The 23272-nt window shown below is 35.3% G+C and overlaps 1 protein-coding gene across 1 annotated transcript in view; it reads right to left on the bottom strand.

Annotated features, from left to right (window-relative positions):
- Positions 1-21534, bottom strand: part of GABRA1 (gamma-aminobutyric acid type A receptor subunit alpha1) — a 77147-nt gene extending 55613 nt beyond the window's left edge. The window contains exons 1-3 of the mRNA XM_036752347.1: positions 21066-21534; positions 18747-18835; positions 15561-15673 (exon numbers count right to left, since the gene is read on the bottom strand). Coding sequence (XP_036608242.1) covers positions 15561-15673; positions 18747-18820 — 187 coding nt within the window. The 5' untranslated portion in view covers positions 18821-18835; positions 21066-21534. The remainder of the gene's footprint in view (positions 1-15560; positions 15674-18746; positions 18836-21065) is intronic.
- Positions 21535-23272: the final 1738 nt, after the last annotated feature.

Here is a 23272-nt window from a genome sequence, read left to right as displayed (position 1 = left end):
ACAAAAAATTTGATTTTTATAAATAACTCAATATGTGGCTTGTACAGTATATTTGCAACCTCTTAAAAACTGCCTAATATAATTTTCTCCAAGAATATTCAAAGTCTCTATTCACTTCTAGCTGTTGTAGGGTTGCCTCTGAAAAACATAAATGTGGGGTAGCCAAAGAAAATGGGATTGTTACTTGATCATACTAGACTTCCACTTCCTGCTTCCAGATAATCAGATTGGATTTGGATGCAGAATTGTGATCTCATCCAACATTCCTAAGAACATAAGCATGAGATGTCATCCTGATTGTACTGTCTATTCCCATACTAGAATGATGGGTTAGATGAGCTACATTATTTTTTCTTGAAATCAAAATAGACTTAATCAAAAACTTATCCTGTACTAGAATAACTTCAGAAGAGATCCAATATTGAAAGCCACCTTGAAGAGAAAATGTTTTTATTCTATTCTATAAGAACTATGATTTCAACAGTGGAAGCATCATTCATCATGTCTTTGACATAATGGATATATGTTTATACTTGTCCTGAAAGTACCATTCTCTGATGGTATGTAACTTACTTTAAAGTATTGGCCATTTTTAAGTGTCATACAATAGAACTTTTCATTGAAAACAACAAGAAGTGATTAATTGATGTCTTCATCATTTATCTAAATAAACAAACATTAAAGCACCATATGTATGCTAACCAATACTTTATTATTATATTTTGCCATTACTACAGTTACATTGGAAAAGGAAGTTATCCGATATTCACATAGATCTTACAGTGGCTGGAACCTCCAATTTAACATTTGACTGATTATGTGATTTGACTTTGCTTTGTTTAAGTGTGAAAGTCATTACTATCCTCAATAGTACAAGAACCAGTTAAGATTAAGTGACATGTATGGGCTAGAGGTGATGGTGATCTTTGTCAGCTTTTATTTTTGCAGCATTAATTTAAAAAAGAGGATTGATTTACATGCATTTTATGAACACAACTGGCTTACTGATCTCTCTACACAGCTGCACATACCAGACAACTTGAGGTAGGTGCATTTCATCTGTCCATTGCCATTAATTACATTACTCAGAGTGAAGTTTGATATCTGTACTTTGTGGTAGTCCCAAGATTTATATGGAAAGTAATTAGTTCCATTAACAGTACGTTCTCAAAGATTTGAGTATCTGAGATTTATTAGTTTCCACAATGGCTTAATGCTCAAAAGAAACAAGGAGACTATTGTTCCAAATAGCATAGGTACAGGAAAAATGCCAGCCACAAATAATCTGGATGATTTTACTAAAAATAATTCATGCCAAATTAAATTCATTCAGATTACAGATGGGGTTCCTAGATAATAGGTCAAGGGAGTATTGGAAGTATAGCTTACCTAAATTGGATTCGGAGTCAAGGTCTGTACTTAGGGACAAATTGGAGTGAATAGGATTAATAATGGTATGACTGAAAAAGTATTAATTGAGTGGACAGATTCAAAGAGTAATCATCAATATTTAAATGGCAGCTTGAACTTTTGTTCTATGTTCCAAGTTGAATTGTGATATGCCATTGCATATACATCCCATTGAGCTAGTCTCTGGCTGTATGTTTACGTGTATGAGTGCATGTGTGATTTTAGGTAGTACAGCATAGTGGATTGAGAAATAGAAATCTGGCCTCAGAATCAGGAAAACTTTGTTTCAAGTCCTACTTTTGATATACACATTGGCTATTTGTCCTTGGGCAAGTAAGCTGGCTATTCACACATTGTATGCCTAATGGGTATCTGTGGCCAGAGTGGCCTTTGTTTTCTTTGAGTGACTCAGTTTATCTCATTGAGCCTTGCTGGGTGCTGGGTCTGTGGCTTCTCTTCCAGGGCAGGAAGCCCTGAGACCATGCCTGGGAGCAGAGAACTTCCTGTGTGACCTCTTCCAGGGCAGGAAGCCCAGAGGTCCATGCCTGAGAGCAGAGAACTTTCTGTGTGATGATTCATGGGGCTGGCTGAGGGGAGGTGTTGACTCCAGAGCCACTCCCTATTGGGTGTTAACCTAGGGGAAGGGGCCAACTCAAGAACCAATTGGCCCTTGTCATTCAGGCGGCTCTTGATGATGTCAAAAACTCTGTAAGAGGGGAGAAGATGGCTTGAAGATGCCTTTTTTACCTTTCCGTTGGAGCCAGAGATGCCTACAGCCGAAGCTGATGCAGGAGCTGCCGAAGCCGGTAGCAGAGCTGACCCATGTGTGGAGCGAGGAGTGCTGAGCAAGGACTTGAGGCCAGTGGGTAATCTTCTTACCGTAGAGGGGAAACATGTACATGATTTTGCTTTATACCATCATGCTTCTCTGTGGCCTCCTGGTTACTCTTGTGAGGTGGACTTATTGGGCCTGGAAGCTTTTGATCAAAATATCAAAATGGGGACTCTGGTTTGTGGGTCTGTTACTGTGGAGTTTAAATACAAGCTTTAGTTCTTCTGCCTTCTACCTAGAGAATTCCTTATATCCTGTGGTTCTGAACCTTTCAGGCATATATATGATTCTCTTTGAAATCATAAATTCTGCCTTCATAATACAGTATCACATCCACATTGCTTGCCTTTTCAATGAATGGGGGAGAAGCTGGAGGGAGGGAGAAAATTTGGAACTCAAATATTGAAAAATAATGTTAAGAAATTTTTAAAAGAAAGAAAGACTATATATTACAGAATAAGTGCTTATTTGCATTGGTCTAAGAAGTTTTCTCATCTGAGAGTTGCCTATATAGATAGAATGTGAGTTACAACATTTGTACTGAGAGCTAATAATACTAATAAAGTCATATCACTTAAAATGGGGTTGGGGGATAGGCAGAGCCAAGATGGTGAAGTAAAGCCAGGAACTCAGCTGAACTCTCCCCCAAACCCCTCCAAAAACCTTAAATAATGACTCTAAACAAATTCTAGAGAGGCAGAACCCATGAAAAGATGGAGTGAAAGAACTGTGCAGCCCAAGACTACATAGCAGGTCAGGAGGATGCACCAGGGTGAAAGAGAAGCACACTCCAGTTCAGGCTGCACAAGGGCATACCAGGCCCCAGCACACCCAGACCAGGCCTCAAGGTGACTAAATCAGTAGCAGTAGTGGCATTTTCAGTCCACAGAGAGTAAGGGGTTAAAAGGAGATTTATAAGGGTCCCATTGCTGGTATCAGGGGAAGGACTCTATTGCTTGCCTATATTTGGATATGGGTTGCAATTCTGGGTCTCAGTCCCAGGTCAAGGAGGAGTACTAGCATGCCAGAGCTTGTGGCCATAGGGGAACAGGGACCCTGGTTACAGTTTCAGGGTGGAAAAGAGTGCTTGTGATCAGTCAAAGACAAGTGCACAGTACAGGACAGTAAGGAACAGATTTCTGTCTACATTCAGAGGTTGGGGGGAACCTATGGCTTCAAGGCCATATGTGGCCTTCTATGTCCCTGCATGTGGCCTTTTTACTGAGTCTAAGTTTTAGAGAAAATATCCTTTTATTAAGGGGATTTGTTCTGTGAAGTTTAGATTCCCTCAAAGGGCCACACCTGAGGACTCAGAGGGCCACATGCGTCCTCAAGATCACAGGTTCCCCACCCCTGGACTAGATCATACCACATTGGAATAGCCAAAAGAAATGCATGTCCCCAGAATTACCTATGAAAATGGCTGCACAAAGACCCTAAAGTTTGGGGCAGTGCCCTCTCCACTTGGGAAGCAGAGCCCCACTTTTGCATAGAGTTAAAAGTCAAGAAATAGAATGGTAAATGAGTAAACAACAGAAAAAATTCTGACCATAGAAACTTACTATGGTGATAAGAAAGATCAAAATGCAAACAACAAAGTCAAAATTCCTGCATCTAAAACTTCAAAGAAAAATATGGATCGGTTTCAGGCCATGAAAGAGTTCAGAAAGGATTTTATAAGAAGGGCAGAGGAAAATTAGGAAGAGAAATGAGAGTGATACAAGAAAATCATGAAAAAAGAGTCAGCAGCTTGGTAAAGGAGGCTCAAAAAATACTGAAGAAAATAACACCTTAAAAAAACAGAATAGGTCAAATGATAAAAGAGGCACAAAAATCCAATGAAGAGAAGAATGACCTGAAAAGCAGAGTTGGCCAAATGGAAAAAGATATACAAATAACCACTGAAGAGAACTCCTTAAAAAGAAGAATTGGCCAAATAGAAAAAAGAGAACAAAAGCTCACGTTAGAAAATAATTCCTTAGAAGTTGGAATTAGGCAAGTGGAAACTAATGATTTTAGGAGATTTTGAGAAACAATCAAACAAACTCAAAAGAGTGAAAAACTAGAACATGTGAAATCTCATTGGAAAAACAACTGACTTGGAAAAAAGATCCAGAAAAAACAATTTAAGAATTATTGGACTACCTGAAAGGCATGATGTAAAAAAGGAGCCTATACATCATCTATCAACAAATTATCAAGGAAAATTGCCCTGATATCCTAAAACCAGAGGATAAAATACACAATGAAAGAATACACTAATCACCTCATGAAAGTGATCCCAAGATGGAAATTGGCAGGATTATTATAGCCAAATGCAAGACCTCCCTCATCAAGGACAAAATACTTCAAGGAGCCAGAAAAAAGCAATTCAAATATCATGGGACCACAGTCAGGATAACCAAACATTTAACAGCTTCTACATTAAAAGATTAGAGGGCTTGGCTTATGATATTCTGGAGAGTAAAGGAGCTGGGATTATAACCGAGAATCACCTACCCAGTAAGACTGAGTATTATCCTTCAGGGGAAAAAATGACATTCAATGGAGGACTTTCAAGCATTCCTGATGAAAATGCCAGAGCTGAATAGATGATGCAAATACAAGATGCAAAACAAGCATAAAAATGGTAAACAGGAAAGAGAAATCATAAGAAATTTTATAAGATTACATTGTTTATAGTCATACATGGGAAAATATTTATAACTTCTAAAATCTTTCTTATACTTAGGCTGTTAGAAGGAATATACAAAGACAGAAGTGTGAGTTGAATGTGATGGTATCATTATCTAAAATATTAAATTAAATTAGGTGATAAGAAAGAAGAATGCACTGGGAGATGGAGAAAGGGAGAGGTAGAATGGGATAAATTATAATTATAAAAATAAAAGATGCCTGAAATAGATTTTACAGTGGAGGGGGATTATGGATGAAGCAAGGAGGGGAACACATGAATCTCATTCTTGTTGGAACTGGCTCAAAGAGGGAATAATATACACATTAAATTGGGTGGAGAAATCTATCTCACCATATAGGAAAGGAGGAAGGAGAGGGGATACAAAAATGAAGGGAGCTGGTAGAAGGGAGGACAGTTTGGATAAGGTAAAAATCAGTAGCAGAACACTTTTGAAAATGGACAGGGTAAAAGGAGGGAGACAGTAGGATAAATCAAGAGAAAATACGATGGAGGAATATACATATTTGGTAATTATTACTGTGAAAAAATTAGTGAGTTTTTCTGATAAAGACTTCATTCCTCAAACAAACAGAAAATTGAGTCATGTTTATAGAACTAAGAGGCATTACTCAATTAATAAATGGTCAAAGGATATGAAAAAACAGTTTTCAGACAAAGTAACCAAAGCTATCTATAGTCATATAGCAATGCTCTAAATCACTATTGATGGGAGAAATGCAATTTAAAAGAACTCTGAGCTACTACCTCACAACTATCAGGTGGCTAATATGATAGAAAAGGAAAAATGACAAATGTTGGAGGGAATGTGGGAAAATTAAAACACTAATGGATCAATGTTGTATACTGATTCAACCATTCTAGAGAGCAATTTGGAACTATGCCCAAAGGACTATAAAACCATGCATACCCTTTGACCAAGCAATATCACTACTAGATCTGTATCCCAAAGAGATAAAAAATTACCTGTGGGTACAAAAATTTTTATAGCAGTTCTTTTAGTGGTGGCAAAGAATTGGAAATTGAGGGGATATCCATTAAACGGGAATGGCTGAACAAGTTGTATGTCATTGCGACAGAATACTATGGTGCCTTAAGAAATGATGAGCAGGATCCTCTCAGAAAAAGCATGGAAAAACTTACATGAACTGATGCTGAATGAAGTGAGCAGAATCAGGAGAACACTGTACACAATAACAGCAATATTGTATGATGATCTACTGTGAATAACTTAGCTATTCTTAGCAGCACAATGATCAACACAATTTTGTAGGACTTGATGAAAGGTGCTATCCATCTCCAAATGAAGAACTGGTAGAGTCTGAATGCAGATCAAAGATACTTTTTCTTTACTTTATTTTTTCTTATTTTTCTGCTTTCTTTAATATAATGACTTACATGGAAATGTGTTTTGTATGACTGTACATGTGTAACCTATATCAAATTGCTGGCCTTCTCAATGAGGAAGGGGAAGGAATGGAGGGAGAGAATTTAGAACTTAAAATTTGAAGAAAAAAGGAATGTTTGGATTGTTTTTACATATAATTGGAAAAAATAAAATATTAAATGATTTAAAAGTGGGGTGTTGTGTCTATCATTCTGGGTAAAAATTTGCTATAAAGCATGTGTAATATGTCATAGCTTAATAGTATATATAATACTGTGAATATGTGTATAACACACACTAGATAGATAGATAGATAGATAACAAAATATAATACGGGCCTGTGAATTTTCTGTAGGGAATATAGGGTATAGGAAATTTGAGACTGAGGATGGGGGAATAACACAAAGATGAGCAGAGGGTATAGTAAGAAGAGTGTCTCTGTCCTCAGTATTTGAGAGTCTTAGCTTGGAAGGATCACAGATGAGTTTGGTTTTAGGGAGGAGGAAAGAAAAGGACACAGTCGAGTACTTATATCACTGCTCTTTGTGACTTGGCTCATTATAAGTAATCTAAAAGTACTAAGGTAGATATGTCTTAGTGCAGAATTTAAAAGGAAATCAGAAAGTCTCCATCCTAAAAAATCCCTTTCCCTACCATGTAACTAGAGCTAGTCATTTCACAATTAGAAGTAAAAAGGAGAGTTAATACATTGGTGTAAGTGAATTGAAGTCAAAACATAAACTATAACTTCATACTAGTTCCTGCTTTGAGGAAATTTTCTTTCCAACAAATCTGATGACAGGAAAATTCTGGGGTTTGAAGTACAGAGCAGAAATACCACTGAAGGGAGGACTATGTGAAAAGAAGGATGAAGATAATTAGAAAATAATGGTTTTATCTTAGCCTTGTACATATGTTTATCTTGATTTTGATTAATACAAATGGAAATCTTCTGCCTTTGACCTTCTGCTATTTATTGATATCTTAATCAGACATTTTCTTTATAATGTCTTTACTAGGGATGACATGGTAACATAGCTCCCTTTAATAGGATGTAAAATCTTTGGTGTATACGTAGAGTTGGAAGAGTTAGAAAGAAGAGAGAAGAGGCATTAAGCTACTATAGTCTGCTGTGAGGAAACAGAGGTCATTGAGCTTCCAATTAATGACTGCTCCTTGGAAATAGCATTCAAAATATAAAAAAAAATCAAAATACAAAACAAGGTCAAAAATAAAATCATGGTCATTCCTTATTTTTTCAGGGATGACATCTCATGATTAGAACTTGGCTTGCAAGCATAGCCAGTGTGTGGCAATCACTCCCAAAGGGAGGTTTACTCACCCTGGCAGTAAGAAATGACTATGGCTTGGGTATGGAAAGCTGATCCCATGTGAAAAGGTCATATGGGTGATTGTGTCTGATATTCACAGCAGCTGTTTCCCATTGCATACACTCGAATTTTAACTTTTCTGGCACTGTATCAATGGTTCTGCCTAATCTTGGAAGCTCTTTGGAATTGATCAGACAGATGGCTTAAAATGCAGTTTAAAAATTAAAAATGATAAGGGCAAGAGGTTTTCTTAATGGTCTAGAGAATTCCTTAGAGCTATCTAAAATGGAATGGATTGAATATTGATGTAGAGAGTTCTCCATAACTAACAGTATTTTAACTGAATTTGAATGTTCCCCTTATAAGGATATTGGAGGAACTATTTTTATAATGAGCATAGAGGTCAAACTTGTTAATCTCTAAAGTCTCCATCCAATAGCTATGTGCCATGTACCTGAGACAATGAGCTAGAATTTTAAGTTCTAAATTTACCTATGTTTTATTTGATTTCCCCATGAAAATTAAAGTTCATAATATCTTTAAAGAAGTTTGCCACATTAGCATTCTCATGAATCATTTTCATGTTTTTAAATCCTCTTTTACTTAAGAATACAATATATTTTATAACAATAAATTTAAATAAAATCTATTGGAGAGGGGAAAATTGGAAATAATTTTGAATATGGTGTCTTCATTGGAGCTGCAAACAAATTCTCTTATTAAACAACGAGATACCTAAGCACAAATCATCCAATGTTCACAGACTTCTGGGCTCATTCAGCCACACTTAGGGAAAGGATGGGGGGAAAGTAGTTTAACATTCATTTATGTTTCTTTGTTGTTTTATTTTTTAAAGAATTTTAATCAACCACAAATTCAACATGAAAAAGCAAGTGTTGTATGGGCTTCCCAGAAAGCTAATGCAATGATAGGATACATTTCTAAAAGTAAATTCTCCCACACTTCCTATCACTGGAAATTTTCAAGTAGGAAATGAATAATCACATCATTTTGTGAATGGGATTCTTGCATCAGGTAAGACCTTGATCTAGATCATCTCTGAAGCTGCTTCCAATTCTAATAGCCTTTGATTCATAATTCAAAGATGACTCCTTTAACCCTGAAAAAACTTGGAAACTCCAGAGGTCTTGGTGTTTTAATAACCTCAATGGTACATATTTGTACAAATTCACAAAATATTATTTTCAGTGGTATTAAAAAGCACTTCATTTTTGACCACATAAGCAAACTCTAGTTTTAACTCTTCTTTCCCTTTCATTCTTTCAGAAACAATCCTGACAAATTACGAGATTTTTGTGTTTGGTAAAAGAAGTAAAGAATACACCAATATCTTACTGGGATTTTTTTTAATCAGAGTGTGTTTTGAGGTAAGTACAAGTTCAATTCAATATACTTCACCTTCTACATCTACATATTGTTAATGATAATTAATCTACTGGATGATGACTCTGCGATACCCCGAATTCCTAATTCATGAAGACTGCACCTAATAAGGCAGAAAGAGGTTTAGATGCTTTCAAAATATTTTCAGTAATAATATCCAAGTGAAAAACATGTTTTGAGTTACTCAGAAAATTCCGTTCATACACAGAGATCCCATCTTGTGAGAATTTCAGTTAATTCTTGTTTCCTATGCAGATTTTTTCAAGATCATAACAAATTCTCAGCATGTATGGGACATGAAAAACAAATTCTCATCCTGGATGACAGAAGCCACATAATTTCTTCCTTAAGTTCCTGCTTCTGACATTCTGACTTAAGTATAAAAATTCATTGAGTTTAAGGCAGATAAACTAAAGATAAATATTTCCAAAGTCCCATGAGAAGCAGGAATATTTTCTCTTTAGCTGAGAACTTTTTATTCAATCAGAGAATGTAGTAGGGACAACTTCATATTTGGGTCCCCAAAGCAAGTGGAATCATTAACAGACTTATACTCATCCATTGAAGTTATACTCCACCCACCCCCAATCCTCCATGACACAAGGTCAGGTTTCTAAAACATTGAGCTAAATGGTAATATAATCAATTATGAGAAAAAAGATAAATGATTTGTAACTTAATCCAGTGGTAGGTAACCTACAGCATAAACGTTTCACAGACAAAAATCTACCGAATACAAATATTTGATCATGCTGCTCCAGGAAGTTGTGGGTCCCCCTGCCCATTTAGAAGTCTTCAAGCAAAGACTGTATGACAGTTTGTTTTGTATGTTATAAAGGAGATCATTGACCAGACATAATTTGCATTCATTGGTTCTTAAGGTTCCTTCCAAACCAGACTTTCTGTGCTTCTGAAAAATCTCAGTGAGCACTACTCTTCTCATTATTTCATCTCTTCAGGTTCTTTTCTTCTTTTCCTCTCTCCCTTACCTTCTTCCCCAATTATTTTTCTTTTGCTTTCCATTCTTTTCTCTCTTCTTTAATTTCCCTTTTTTTTCCTATGCTTTTCTATCTCTTTTTATACCCTAATATTCTTTCTTTCCTCTTCTTACCACCCCTCCCCCTTCTACAACCTTCTTCTACACTGATTATGCCTTAAACTATGATTTAAACAAGTCATACTCTTGGTTGTTCAGTCTGGATCTCATTCATAGGTTAACTATTTATTGATTGCTCTGATATAAAACATTACATAGGTAGGTATAGATTAAACAACGACACTCTAATAGAAGTGTAACTTTTAATTTTCATCTTTATTTCCAAGTTTTAAATAATTGCTTATTTCTTTTCAAATCAAATGGTTTGCCTCTGCTTCTCATTGTATAACCAAATATTGACATAAGAAGTCAATATTTTGTTCTTATTTTTTCTCTTGAACAGGAGGGATTAAATTTTTACAATCTCTCTATTTAATTTTTTTGTTAAAATTCTATTTGAGATTTTAAAAAAAGAATTAGCTAGGTTTCCAAAGGCTATGCTAAGAATAATACTGACAAAGTCAGAATAAAATAAGACTTTAAAAAATTTTCTCTGTTACTCTAAGTTCACCCTTTGCAAGTCAGAGTTGCAATCTTTGCATAAAATTATTTTATTAGTTCTCTCAAATAGGTGATATGTCATAAGTTTCTTTTTTAATGGAACTAAGTTATAAAGCCAATGTTATCTATACTCAGGACTGGAAAAGCTTCTGAAGATAGGTATTGATGAATGTGTCTATTAATAACTCAAATTGCATTTTTTTTCTTTCTTGAACCCTTACTAGAATTTCTTGTTTGTGATAATAACTGATATCTATACAGTATAAAGAGTGTGATGACTTATTATTTAGCACTAGATGTGGGAGATTTGGATTCACATCCTACCTGTGAACTTGTTACACTGCAAAAGTATCCCTCCCCTTTGAAACTCTGGATTTTAATGTCCATAAAAGCAGAATATATTATCAAGTTCAAAAAAACTTTAATACTTTTAATTAACCACTGTGCTCAAGGTATTAGGCTTGGTGTTTGATTATCAAATTCAAAAACAAAACAATGCCTGCCTTTAAGGAACTTAAATTCTACTGGAGAGAATATGGCCTGCATACAGATAAACACAATGTAAAGTAGAGAATGATGGCTACAGAGCCAAGAGCCAAAGCTATTTAGGAATAGCTAACGAGGGAGAAAGCACTGTTAGTTGGGGGAGGGGGGGATTTGGGAAGACTATATGGAAGACTATATTGAGTTAAGACATTATAAGGCACAGAAGAAAGGGTTCGTAGAATTTCAGTGGGAGACTAGTGGCCCAAGTGGCATAGTACTAGGTTTGGAGTGAAGAAGATATGAATTTGAATTCTCCTTCATTCTTACACACTTTCTCTTCCTCTATGATCCAATGGCACTGGTAACCTTTCTCCTCTTTTCACGTGGCATTCCATTTCCCAAATTCCAGTCATTTTTAATGCCTGTCTCACATGCTCAGAATTCTCTTACCTCTGTCTTCTGGATTCCCTGACTTCCTTCAGATCTCAGCTAAAATCTGTGAGAAGCCTTGCCTGATCTCCGTTAAGGTTGATACTTCCTATCTGAGATTACCTCCAAATAATATATGTCATTTATTATATGCTCGTTGTTGACTTGAGATGACTAGCTCTATGACCCTGGGTGAGACACTTACCCTCTAAGTCTTATTTTCCTCATCAGTAAAATAAAAACAATAAAAATAAAAAAACACAATACCACTGCTCACTTCACAGGTTGTGAAGATAAAATAAACATATTAAAATATTTTGTAAAGTGTGACCTGTCTATCAATCTATCTATCTATCTATCTATCTATCTATCTATCTAATCTTTACCTACAATAGTACCTAACACAGTTGGCAGCCTAGATCTCCACTTGCCTCAATTACTAATTATGTCTTAATTCTTACTCCATGTAATTTTTATGTTTTGTGAATATTCTTAGTCCTGGGGCAGGTTGAAATTGATTTCATAGTGAGTAATATTGAATGATTTCCCCTACCTGTGTCACTAGAAGTAGATATAAATATATGATAAAGTACACTATAGAAGGAAAGTATTAAATAAATTCAAAATACTATGATGACTACCTATTGACTCTCATTACGATGTTTCAGCATGTATGCAGCTGACTCTAAGTTCCTCAAGGTTATGCCAGCATGCCATATGTTCTAGGCAGGTTTGACCAAGCTAGGGAGGCTTTGGCTATAGGCATGGCAACTTATCTTGTCTCTTATATGAAGACTAACCCTTCAGTTTCACATTGAGAGGATCATCCCCAGAATAGGTCCATCGAGTCACGAGCTTTTCATTATTGCAAGGATGGTAGTGTGGTACAGTGCTTCTGGAGTTGGAAAAACTAGTCTATAAACTTGCATATGACACTTATTCCCTTGGTTGTCACTTAAGTTCCTTGGCCTTCGGTCTGCTCATACACAAAATGAGGGGTTTGGATTACATAGCCTTTGGGGTCCTTTCCAGCTCTAGATTCATCATCCTATGACCACTACTAAAGCATGGGAAGGTAGTAATTTTCCAGTGAAGAAAACTCCTTAATGAATGAAATAAGAAGTGAAGTGGTAATATATATTAGTAAGTTGATGTTAAGTTAAAGGGAAAAAACACTGAAACATTTATATTTGCTGTTTCAAGGTGTAAGATTATTGATGTTGGAAATTTTTAGAAATTGCAGCTTCTTAGAAACTAATGACTTTGAATACAGTGAATGCCCTGATATGCCCCAAATTCAAATGTCATATATGGTAAACATTGACTGAAACATGTACTCTCAAAGGGATATAAAAAGCACAAGGTTAGTAAGTACTAAAGCTTTCTCTATGATTCAAATTTGTCAATTTTAATAACAATCCCCTCCCTTTAATATGGCACATTTTAGTTGGGAAAATGACATAGAATTTGGACTTTTCTTTCTAATGAATTTTTTCACAAATGCCCATATGCAATGCTCTCCCCAAAATGAAGTTTTTGAAGTCATGCTTCACAAGGAAGACAGGATCCATTGTTAATTTTCATCAAGTCCATGCTTTTCACCATGTTCTACTTCTTATACCGTCCATGAAAGAAAAATACTTGTTTAGATGTTTTGTCCATGTTTAATAAACTATTCCTTCAGTTCTATAATATATAATAATAATACTAATAGTGATGTTAACAAGTTAGGATTATTAAAATCTATCAAATGTTCAAAGTTTTAGAAAAGAAAAACTTCTAAACATCTGGGTTTTGTAAAGCACTATGTATTTTTCAAACTTAATATTCAGTGGGAAATGTATATAAATCCCATAAATGGTACAAATAGAATAACTTGAAAAAATCCAAAAAGGATTTATTCAATTATGTCAGGGGCCAAGGTGGCTTCCATTGTTTTCAACTCATCACATATTCCAAATTTTGATGAAAAATGCTATAGGTGGGGTGAAGATGAGCCACAAATTAGAAGTGGAGATTAATGAAGGAATCTCATTGACTTCCACATAAACAGGCTTAAAGATATTTCATTTTTATATTAGGGTAACATATTGACTACTTATTCTTGTAACTACACTCTGTCTTTTCAATCCTTGACTCATGCATTTTAAGAGCCTATTTCATAGTGTATTATTACTGAAAATGCACTAATGAAGACCCAATGAATATTTATTTTGGAGCCAATCCAAATATTTACATGAAAGCAGATAAATCTTTGACATACCATATATACTGTCTATTTAGTCTCATTCTTTTGCATGTGGACTCAAATTTTAATTGGCAATTATTTCTATTACAAATTGAAGAAGGATACTTAGGTGAATTCTAAAAGAAGTGAAACAATTAAAATGTGAAAGATGTGTTTCAGAGAAGGAATCTTTGAATTTGATAGGAAAAGACAACTAATGAGATTTTTGACATATTCTTGACTTGTAGCTTTGACAAGGTAGTCCCCCCAGGCCTTCTGAAATCATAATGGCTGTTGGCAGCCATCACAACAGTCCCATAACACTCTCAAGTGACTCACCTCCTCCAAAGAATAAGGAAACTTCAGGTGACAGGATCAAGTTCAGCATTAAAATCAAAATCAGATCCTTAAGTATGTGAAATCAGGTAGCACTGGGACACCTGAGATATGCCATCTTTCCCTCGGTATTTAATAACAGAGCTTATCATTTCATGGAATGACCTAAGAACTTGGATCATTCTGGTCCCAAATGTAATTATGATTTCTTTTGTATGTAAGACATTAATCAATATTTCAAGTATTCCAAATTCCATATCTTTCATTACAAGCTCCATTTATCCAAAAGCTAAACTCTCTGTGTGCTAATGAATCATCTTTATGAATTCCTTTAGTTAAAGCAATGTATCAGCTGGTGGTCCACATTTTGTTGATGAGCCATCTCAAATTTAGCTAGGCTTCTCTTAAGATAGCAAGTGCACTATCACCATGCATATACTCAAGACCTTTCTAGCTTGGTAGACACTGCTAGAGCTTTATGTTCCTGGTTTTGAACATTCCAATCTTTTTAACTTTTGGGTCATATTTTGCTTTGGCTAAAATATGGAATGATTATAAATGTTCATGTGAAGTACTTCATGATTTGTGTCATGATCTTAATAATAGCATCATAGACTGAGAACTAGAGCACACCTCAGAAAACATCCAGCCCAAACTGTTTATTTTAAAATGAAGAAACACTGGCTAAGAGAGAGTAGCTGGTTTGCCCAAGGTCAAACAGGTGGGAAGAGGCAAGGTTAGAATTCGAACCTGTGTTCTGACTTCAAATCCAGTGCCTCTCCCATAGTGAAAATAACCAATTCAATTCTCTGATCTTACACCTACCACTCAGAAGGAAAATATAATTATACTCTAACATTTCCAAAGGGATTAAAAAAACAAAGTTCAACAAATTTGCAAAGAAGACTGTTTTCACTGTTCTATTCCCTTTCAGAAAACATCCTATGAAATACTAAATGATAGACTAATATATGCTTTTTCATAACACACCTGTGAATAAATGGACTTATATGTGTTTTACTCAAATTCAACATTGCCATAACAATTCCTGATGAAGCACTGATGGTCGTCATTAGATTCTTGTGCAGCATGATATAAAAATTTAACATTTGTCCTTCCCTTGGCAAAACAAGTCTATAAATGAAAAACAACATTTTTCATGTATGGTAAAAGTAAAGTTCTTAAACATTTTGTGCTTTCTCAGATCACCATGAAATATTTTTATCTATAGATTTGTCAACAAGTACAATGTCACATTTCTTAGCTACTTTGTTGCAAATATTTAATTAGCATGGGACATTTTTTGAAAAGTCTTTTCACTATATTAGATGGTATTTTTATGATTTTAAAGTCTACAGAAAGATCATTATTTAAATTAAAATCTTAATCATAATTTATGAAACAATAATACAATATTGTCACAAACCTCCCAATCCTGGTCTCAGGCGGTTATCATAACCATCTAGGAGTCTATCCAAAATCCTTGTAAATACAGTGGTATTGTCTTTAATTTCATCTTGTAGTGAAGTTTGCCCAAAGCTGGAAAGACAAAATGATGACAAATATAAATTCCTTAAAAAGAAATATTCATACATTCTTCTAAATCAAGCAATCCTCAAATCAACTATCTCATTTTTTTCTAGTGAGTCTCCTGCTAAATCCAGAGATACTCCAACTTTTTTTGCCTTATTTACTTTTTTTTTTAAAAAACCAAATATTGTTTCCATGACAGCTGAAGTCAGTGCTTGTCTTTCTGTAAAAGAAAGGAATGTCATTTAAAGCTTCCTTAGTAATTTCAGTGACATATTCCAGGCATTTGAACAGTTTTCCTATGTGAAAATCTTTTTGTTGTTGTTCATCTATATCACAGAATAAGAATATACCTTAGAGATCGTTTTATAGAATGCAGCCTTTTATGAGTAAAGAAACTGAGTCATGTGGAGGTAAATTCCTTGAGGTATTATAACCAATTGGTAGCCCAGCCAAGGCTAGAAGTAAGGTTCCCTTTAGTCCAGTTCTCCTTTCATTGCGTTAGACTTGGATGGTGTACATAAGCAGAATTTACTGATTACATACATATTGCACCTCAGGTTAATAATCTCAGCATCTTGAACCTCAATTTCCTTGCTTTCTGTGAACTCAATATAATCCATTTCTTTGAATTGCCTATAGTACTATTTAATTACATTTGATATCATGAAAAATGTTACTCAAAATCAAACTTTTACAAGTAAGCACCCCTTTTAGGGAATTTGAAGTGATACCACTAAATAGGAGAATTTCAATTGCATTATTGTAACTAGTTTGAACCATAATAAGTGCAATGTTTTGATCAAAATATGTTATTAATGGATTGTTGATATGATCTTTTTTAGAATGTGCTGGGCCTCATTTTTTTTCTCTGTTTCTATAGAATTTTCAAACACGAATAAATGAATAAGTAAGTGAAACTAGATATTCAGAGGTTTTTTGGATAGACCAAAGTGATGTTATCAAAATGTCATTTCAGAAAAAAAAAACATTGATAATTGGGAATTTAATTGTTTTATTAGTGCAATGTCCAGATTATTAAGTATCATCTTAATACATTTGATACAAATAAAAAAATTTCACTGATTCCAAATATATTGAAAATCCCTATAACAAAGTGGATTCCAATAAAGATTTCTTTTAATTAAAAGAAAAATCTTGTTTAGTTTTGTATTTTTTTGTACCCTAAATATTTGTGTTTAACTTTCTAACCCAGTTTTTCAAGGAGTCCTGCATTTTCATGACCTCTACTTAGCAGATGACAGCAGGAATGCAGAAGCAGTCTCCTGATGAAATTCTTTATAAACCTCAATGTCACTAAACCAAATGCTATGCATGTATCATTCCAAGGTTATTTGAAGGTCACATGGAGAAAACAGGAAGTAAAATTCCAGTACACCTTAGACTGTGAGAAATATATGAGTGAACATGAAAAATAAGTGGGTATAGAGGAAGAGGGAAAGACTATGAAGTTAGATGGTAAGGCAAGCCAAATTTGTGCAATTAATATCATATCTTGGACATAATCCATTTACCAGTACTTGCATTTTTTTTCATTAGTTTTATACCTGTTTCCAAATACAAGATATATCGCTGTAAGCTGCATGGATTAGGAACACATAACTATTTTCATCCTAATACACTTTGTCCAGCATAGTAGGATATCAGTATGAAATGAGTCTTTATCACAGCATGCTTGCTTGCTTTTGACTAAAGAAGACCAGCTCTATTAGTCTAGTGGAAATGGAGGGGTTTTTTAAATGTAATTTGTTAATTTGATCTTCTATCCCCAGCACTCCTATTTTACCACAACACTGAAACAACTGTCCAGAACCTAGGATGATGATAAAGAGCAAAAACATTTATTTGGTATTAACTGAGTGTATATTTTGAAAGGAAATGTCAGTTACTGTATGTGACTGTGGTTTCATTATAAACCACCATAAAATAAAACACTGTACACTAACTCCATCTACAGGTCATTACAATAGTGACACCACATAATTTTTCAAAAAGCAATGAATTACATTTAAATCTTTCAATTAGTTATATCTTATTGTAAGCCATATTCTCCACTCATCATTTAAATATCCTTCACCACGAATATTAGCAAGACAGAAACGTGAAAAAATTATTAACATAAATTCTCCTAAGAACATGACTTTGAAACTTATTTAATTTGTTTACTTCAAATCATAGTTTGAATGAACATGTTTTATGTTATTATCTTTTGGAAAATGCTTTGTATTTTATGTTATGCCCAATTTATCTTTGTTAATAGCTATGGTGAGTTAGGTATGCATGCTTTTTAAGTTAAGAAGTTGCTTTGAAAATATTTGGTTCATGAAGTGTTACTTAAAATATATTCTCTGTGTTATTAAATGTCTAGATTGGATTATTGATGGATTTTTATTTTTGCTTTGATTACAATTATATGCATTAATATGTTTCCCTCCTGTCCAATTATATCCCATAATCATCACTCATTAGTTCAAAGGTTTTATTTTATTAAATATACTTAAATATTTGCAAAAAAATAAATTTAAAAATAATCAATCATTCTACGTATATTTAGCCAGGAAAAGTATAGTATTAATCTATAAATTACATTGTCATTTTTTATAAAATCTAGAGTTCAAACCTGAGGTATTATATAGGAGGTATTGAGTGCCTGCACATATGTACACCTAAGTTTAATATATAGTTTTATTAACTGACGGAACATAGTAGATGCACTTGAAATTGGGATGTTTACTGCTGTTCCTGTTGTCCATAAATCAGGGAGTAGCATGTTATAAGGAGATTCTATTTGGCAAAGAAAAGTTTAATATTAAAATTTAATGCTATATTCCTATATTCTTTGTTGAAGGCTGTTAAACATAATCTAATTAACATGCCATGCTAAGAAGTGGCATTATTCTTTCAGGCTATTCTTCTTTAGACTTAGCTGGGATTTGACTCCAATTAACTTTCCTGAATTCCCTTAGAAGTGTTTCCATTCAGGCAAAATTTACTTCTCCCTGCTTGAATAAATGAAAGGTTATAGAAATATTCATGCAGTTTTAAAATAAAGTCTCCCCACCTTTTTCCAGCAAGTGTATTCAGAAGGAGTGTCCAGGCCCAAAGATATTCAAAAACTCCAAGTTTCGTCTTCATCTTGGGTTTTCCTAGCTAAAAAGTAAAATAAGTAGATATGAACATCTCTTTCAGGAAAAGTCGGGTTATAGCCACTAGGGCTGAGGCCATTTAGATGAATGCTTTCAAGTCAGGAAATGACCTCACAGTGATATGACACCTCATTGGAACAATACAAACATGGCCTCATCATTTTCTACTCTCCCTTTCCTTTCTCCATTGAGAAACAAATCTGTATCTTCACTCTCCTTGGAAAAGCACAAACATTTAAATACTTTCTAATGGTACTTTCTTGACTTCGGAACTGTCTTTGGAGACTTGACTTTTTAACCTTCACAGTATAAAGAAAATCATCCCCTTACCACATTTTTTGTTTGTAGTCTAAAAACTTGGTCACCTCAAAATTAAGTTCCCAAGAAATTACTATGCAATAACTTTTAAAACTATTTGTCATATCCTGGAGAGTATATTATTATAGAAGCTAACAGAAAGTTTTTTAATAGTTTTATTTCACCTTTGTATTCTGTATCTACCTTTATCTCAGAGCTGACCATGCTTATCTTTCTTTATCTTTTGAAACCTATTTGTTTGTACACAAGAATAATGCTGGAATTCTTTTTCTTATGGTTTCTTATTCAGTATACATGCTAACACTTCCATGAAGCTAAAGGACATACTTTATAATCCAACCATGTGCTGATTACACATACATACAAACACACTGACACTTCATAGTCCCATTTTTTTTTTTGCTTTGCTGCCCGCTCAGAATTCCTTCCTTATACACAGGATATTTTCAGATGTAAACTAGCAATACATTGTTTTGCCATGATTTTATAAAGGATATTTCCCTTTTAGATAAAATGCAACTATTACTAATTGTTGGGTTTTGATGTTGTGGATTGTTAGGAGATGAGATGGTAGGGAGGTTTCAATAATGTAAACTTTGAATCTATTCATGGCTTCACTTTTCAAATACAATTCAATGTCTGGGTATTGAATAGATTTCTATATTTTTGGATGCACTTTAATTAAAACAGTTAGAAATGTAAATGCAAATTTGCATCTCTTAGTAGTTGAGAAGATTAATGAATTACAATACATTAAAGTACTTTATAAATTAAGTACTCTACAGCTTAATATGGTATGCCTCTAAAATAAATCCACACTAATTCATTCCACACTCTCAGGGACTATTTAAATCAATTTTAAAAAACAGTTATGATCAGACATGTGAGCAATAAAACATAATGTATTTTGAGCAAAATGACCTAGAGATAAGAAATGCTAAGCCATCCATAGATCTGGGTTGATTTCATATTTGGCTTTGGCAAAAATGAGTTAAATATGACAGGAAAGCAACAATAAAAATCTTTGTAGTAAGAGATTGCATTCAAGTTGCACAAACATAATGCACCTTCCAATAAAGCAGCAACATCTGAATAAAATAAAACAGCTTCTGTTACTGAACTCAACTGACTTTCAAAAAATTTTTTTGGTTTTGGTTTTTGTTTAAACCTCCCAAACGATTACCTAGGAATTGAGCTCCGGGTCTTTGCCTTCCTTTAATATTTTTAAAAGAGAAAAACAATCCCAACAAGATACTACAGTTGCTGAAGAAGTAAAGTTTCTTCCAGCATGAAAAGAGAAATGCAAACATGCCAATTTACAAAAGAACCCTAGGCTACTTTCTTCTCTACATGCCTCCCCCTTTCCTGACACACACACACACACACACACACACACACACACACACACCAATCTAAAGGCTTTAAAAATATATTCTTGAGTTTATCAAATGCAAAATGAGAAAAGCTTCCACACGCAAGAGCATCTCGGCAGCAACCACTAGAAAAAGGGGAAAGATGCATTTAATGCATTTTGGTGCCAGATTAAAAAAGTGCCTTCACCCAAAGCTTACATTGATGCATGTCTTGCTTCCCATCGTTGCAACTTTGGACTATATGCCTCTCACCCCCACCTTTGCAAAATAGACCAAAACAAATCCTATTTCCCCCTCCTCTTCCAAGAATAAATTCCAAATCAAAATCTACCCAAAACCAGGGAAGAAGGTAGGGGGAGAGTAGCGGGTGACCCAGCGATTGCTGAGATTTTCATCCTTTTTTTCGAATCTTTTCTACCTGCTGTGGAAACGGGCTCTTCGCATTCTCCCTCTCCCTCTCTCTTCCCCCTGTAGCTTCCTGATCTCTCAGGCTTGAAAAACCCACGTTCAAAGGTCTGCTTGCTGTCCTGAAGCAGCACTTACCTCCGGCCCCCTCCAGGCACTGGATCTCTGAAGATGCGGGCGGGGGGTTGGGGGGGGGGGAAAGGGAGGGTGGAAAGTCTGCCAGAGAAAATCGCCAAGAAATCGGAGCTGGTGAGAGTAAGGGATGGTTGAGGGACTGGAGCTGAGTGTTGTCCCTGGCTCTGCCTCTCACTCATACAGTCTGAGGCATCATGGACTCTTCCGTACTTCAGTGTTGAAGATTTCACACCCAAATTTCTTCCCAATATTCGGTCTGCAGATATACAACAAAAGATTTCTCTTTACCAAGACAGTAGTAATACGTCCCAGGGTAAACCGGATGTGAAATAGGCAGTGACTTCATGCCAGAGAGATTTTATTTTAGAAAGGAAGGTGGTACCAGTCTCTCCATCTAGAGACCAATCCGCCCATTTTTTTATATGCAGCACAATTTAACTTGCACTGCTCTCGCCCTAATCCCCCTCGCTCTAGCTGCAGACTCAAATCCTTCTACAATCTGCACCAAGCTTTTTTTTTTTTTTTTGAGGGGGAGGGGATGTGGAAACTTGAGAGATTACATTTGAAATCGTTTGACACTTGCAATTTACTAACAGACTATTTTAAGGCGTTCCTATTAAAAATAAAACTGTTCTGCATTAGTATTCTACCTTTGAAATATTTAACAGCTGCATAAATATGAATGATCAAGAGTTCTGAAATGCGGAGATGCAATGTTATAAATGAAGGAAATATACTACTCTCCTCTTTCTCTTTCACCTCTAGATATGTACAGGTCCCCGTGTATTATATGACATGGAACAATGGACCAGGAGTTCAGCAGTAGTGTTTATGAGATGCCCGCACCCTTACGCTCATGGAACGGGACAGGGACAGGACTGAGAAAACTCTCTTCAACTGTCTTTTGCTGCTTTCAAGGGCGTAAGTGAGCGCGCTTTAAGGGCTGAGTTTTATCTGTGCAAAGCAACTGTGTGATTGTACAAAACAAGCACTCATATTTTACTCTGTATTTTGAGAATTTGGAATATTTAAGTTGAACGAGACGTGCTAATGATTTATGGGCTCAAGAAAACAACAAGTGCCTCCATTTCTGGATCTCCCTCTCTTGTCCCAAACTCCGTATGTTGGGGCGCGGTGGTGGTGGCGGTGGTGGCGTTAGGGAACGATAGGCGAGGAAGAAAAGAAAAAAAGAGAGATCTTCGGGGAATGGAGGGGATAACTTTCACTATCCTTTTTCTTGGCTCTCCTCCCCTCCCCCGGCCCACAATCCTCACCTCGGCTCCTCTTCCCTCCCTCTCTTACTCCGTGTCAGCTTACATGCTAGATATTGGTAGGGTGGGTGGTGGGTGTTCACGAGAGGCAGTCTAACTACATCTCCATGTAAGCAGAGATGACGGTGATTCTCTTCCCAGATTTTTGTGAATGAGTGCGTGTTAAAAAAGGAATGTATGGGCGATGTTTTCAGAAAGCTTTGCTGGAGCTCTGACCCAGATGGCCCACAGCCCTAGGAGCTGTCCCTTCAGCACCACCACCCCGGAGCTGTAGGTGGTGCTGAACAGTAGGGGTAGTATATTCAGGACCCCACAGGAAAGGATTAAAGAGACCAAAGCTTTAGCTAACTTCTTGTCCATTTACAATAGGAGAATCACCAAGCTTGGAGGGGGTCAGAGGAAGGATGAAATATGCAAGACTTGGTCACATGAAGCAACAATTTAAATGCCTTCAAATACTATATCTTTCACCCCCGATGTAGAGGTGTACCTGAACACTTCCATTTTAGTGTAATCTGATTATTTGAATACAAAAGGCAAATAATTATAGAAAGAAGAAATAAAAGTTGAAAACTCATTAAGAATAATCTTTGACTGTCTTTTGGGGTTTGTTGGAGTCAAATGTAATTTTGCATTTATAAACTAGGTAGGAATTCAGGGATGCCAGTTCACTCAACCCAATTCCCCCAGCATGATTGTTTTATTTTAATTTAACCTAGATGATTCCTCACTTTATTACTAAAGATTTCCAGTGCAATGAAAGAAAGTTATCCTGCTCTGAGTAACATCCACATGAAAAAAATTAAGTTATCTCTAAGGAATCATATTATTAAAATGATACTTGAATTTTCTTGCTTCGCTGGTTGGTGGATAACAAATTCTTTTCACTTCTTTCTTATATTTGAAAACAATCAGAACTTCATCTTTTGGTATTCTTTT

The sequence above is a fragment of the Trichosurus vulpecula genome, chromosome 3 (assembly GCF_011100635.1).
Source record: "Trichosurus vulpecula isolate mTriVul1 chromosome 3, mTriVul1.pri, whole genome shotgun sequence".
In the NCBI taxonomy this organism is placed as follows: Eukaryota; Metazoa; Chordata; class Mammalia; order Diprotodontia; family Phalangeridae; genus Trichosurus; species Trichosurus vulpecula.
Note: the sequence above shows the minus strand (reverse complement) of the source record. Positions and strands in the feature narration are given on the sequence as shown.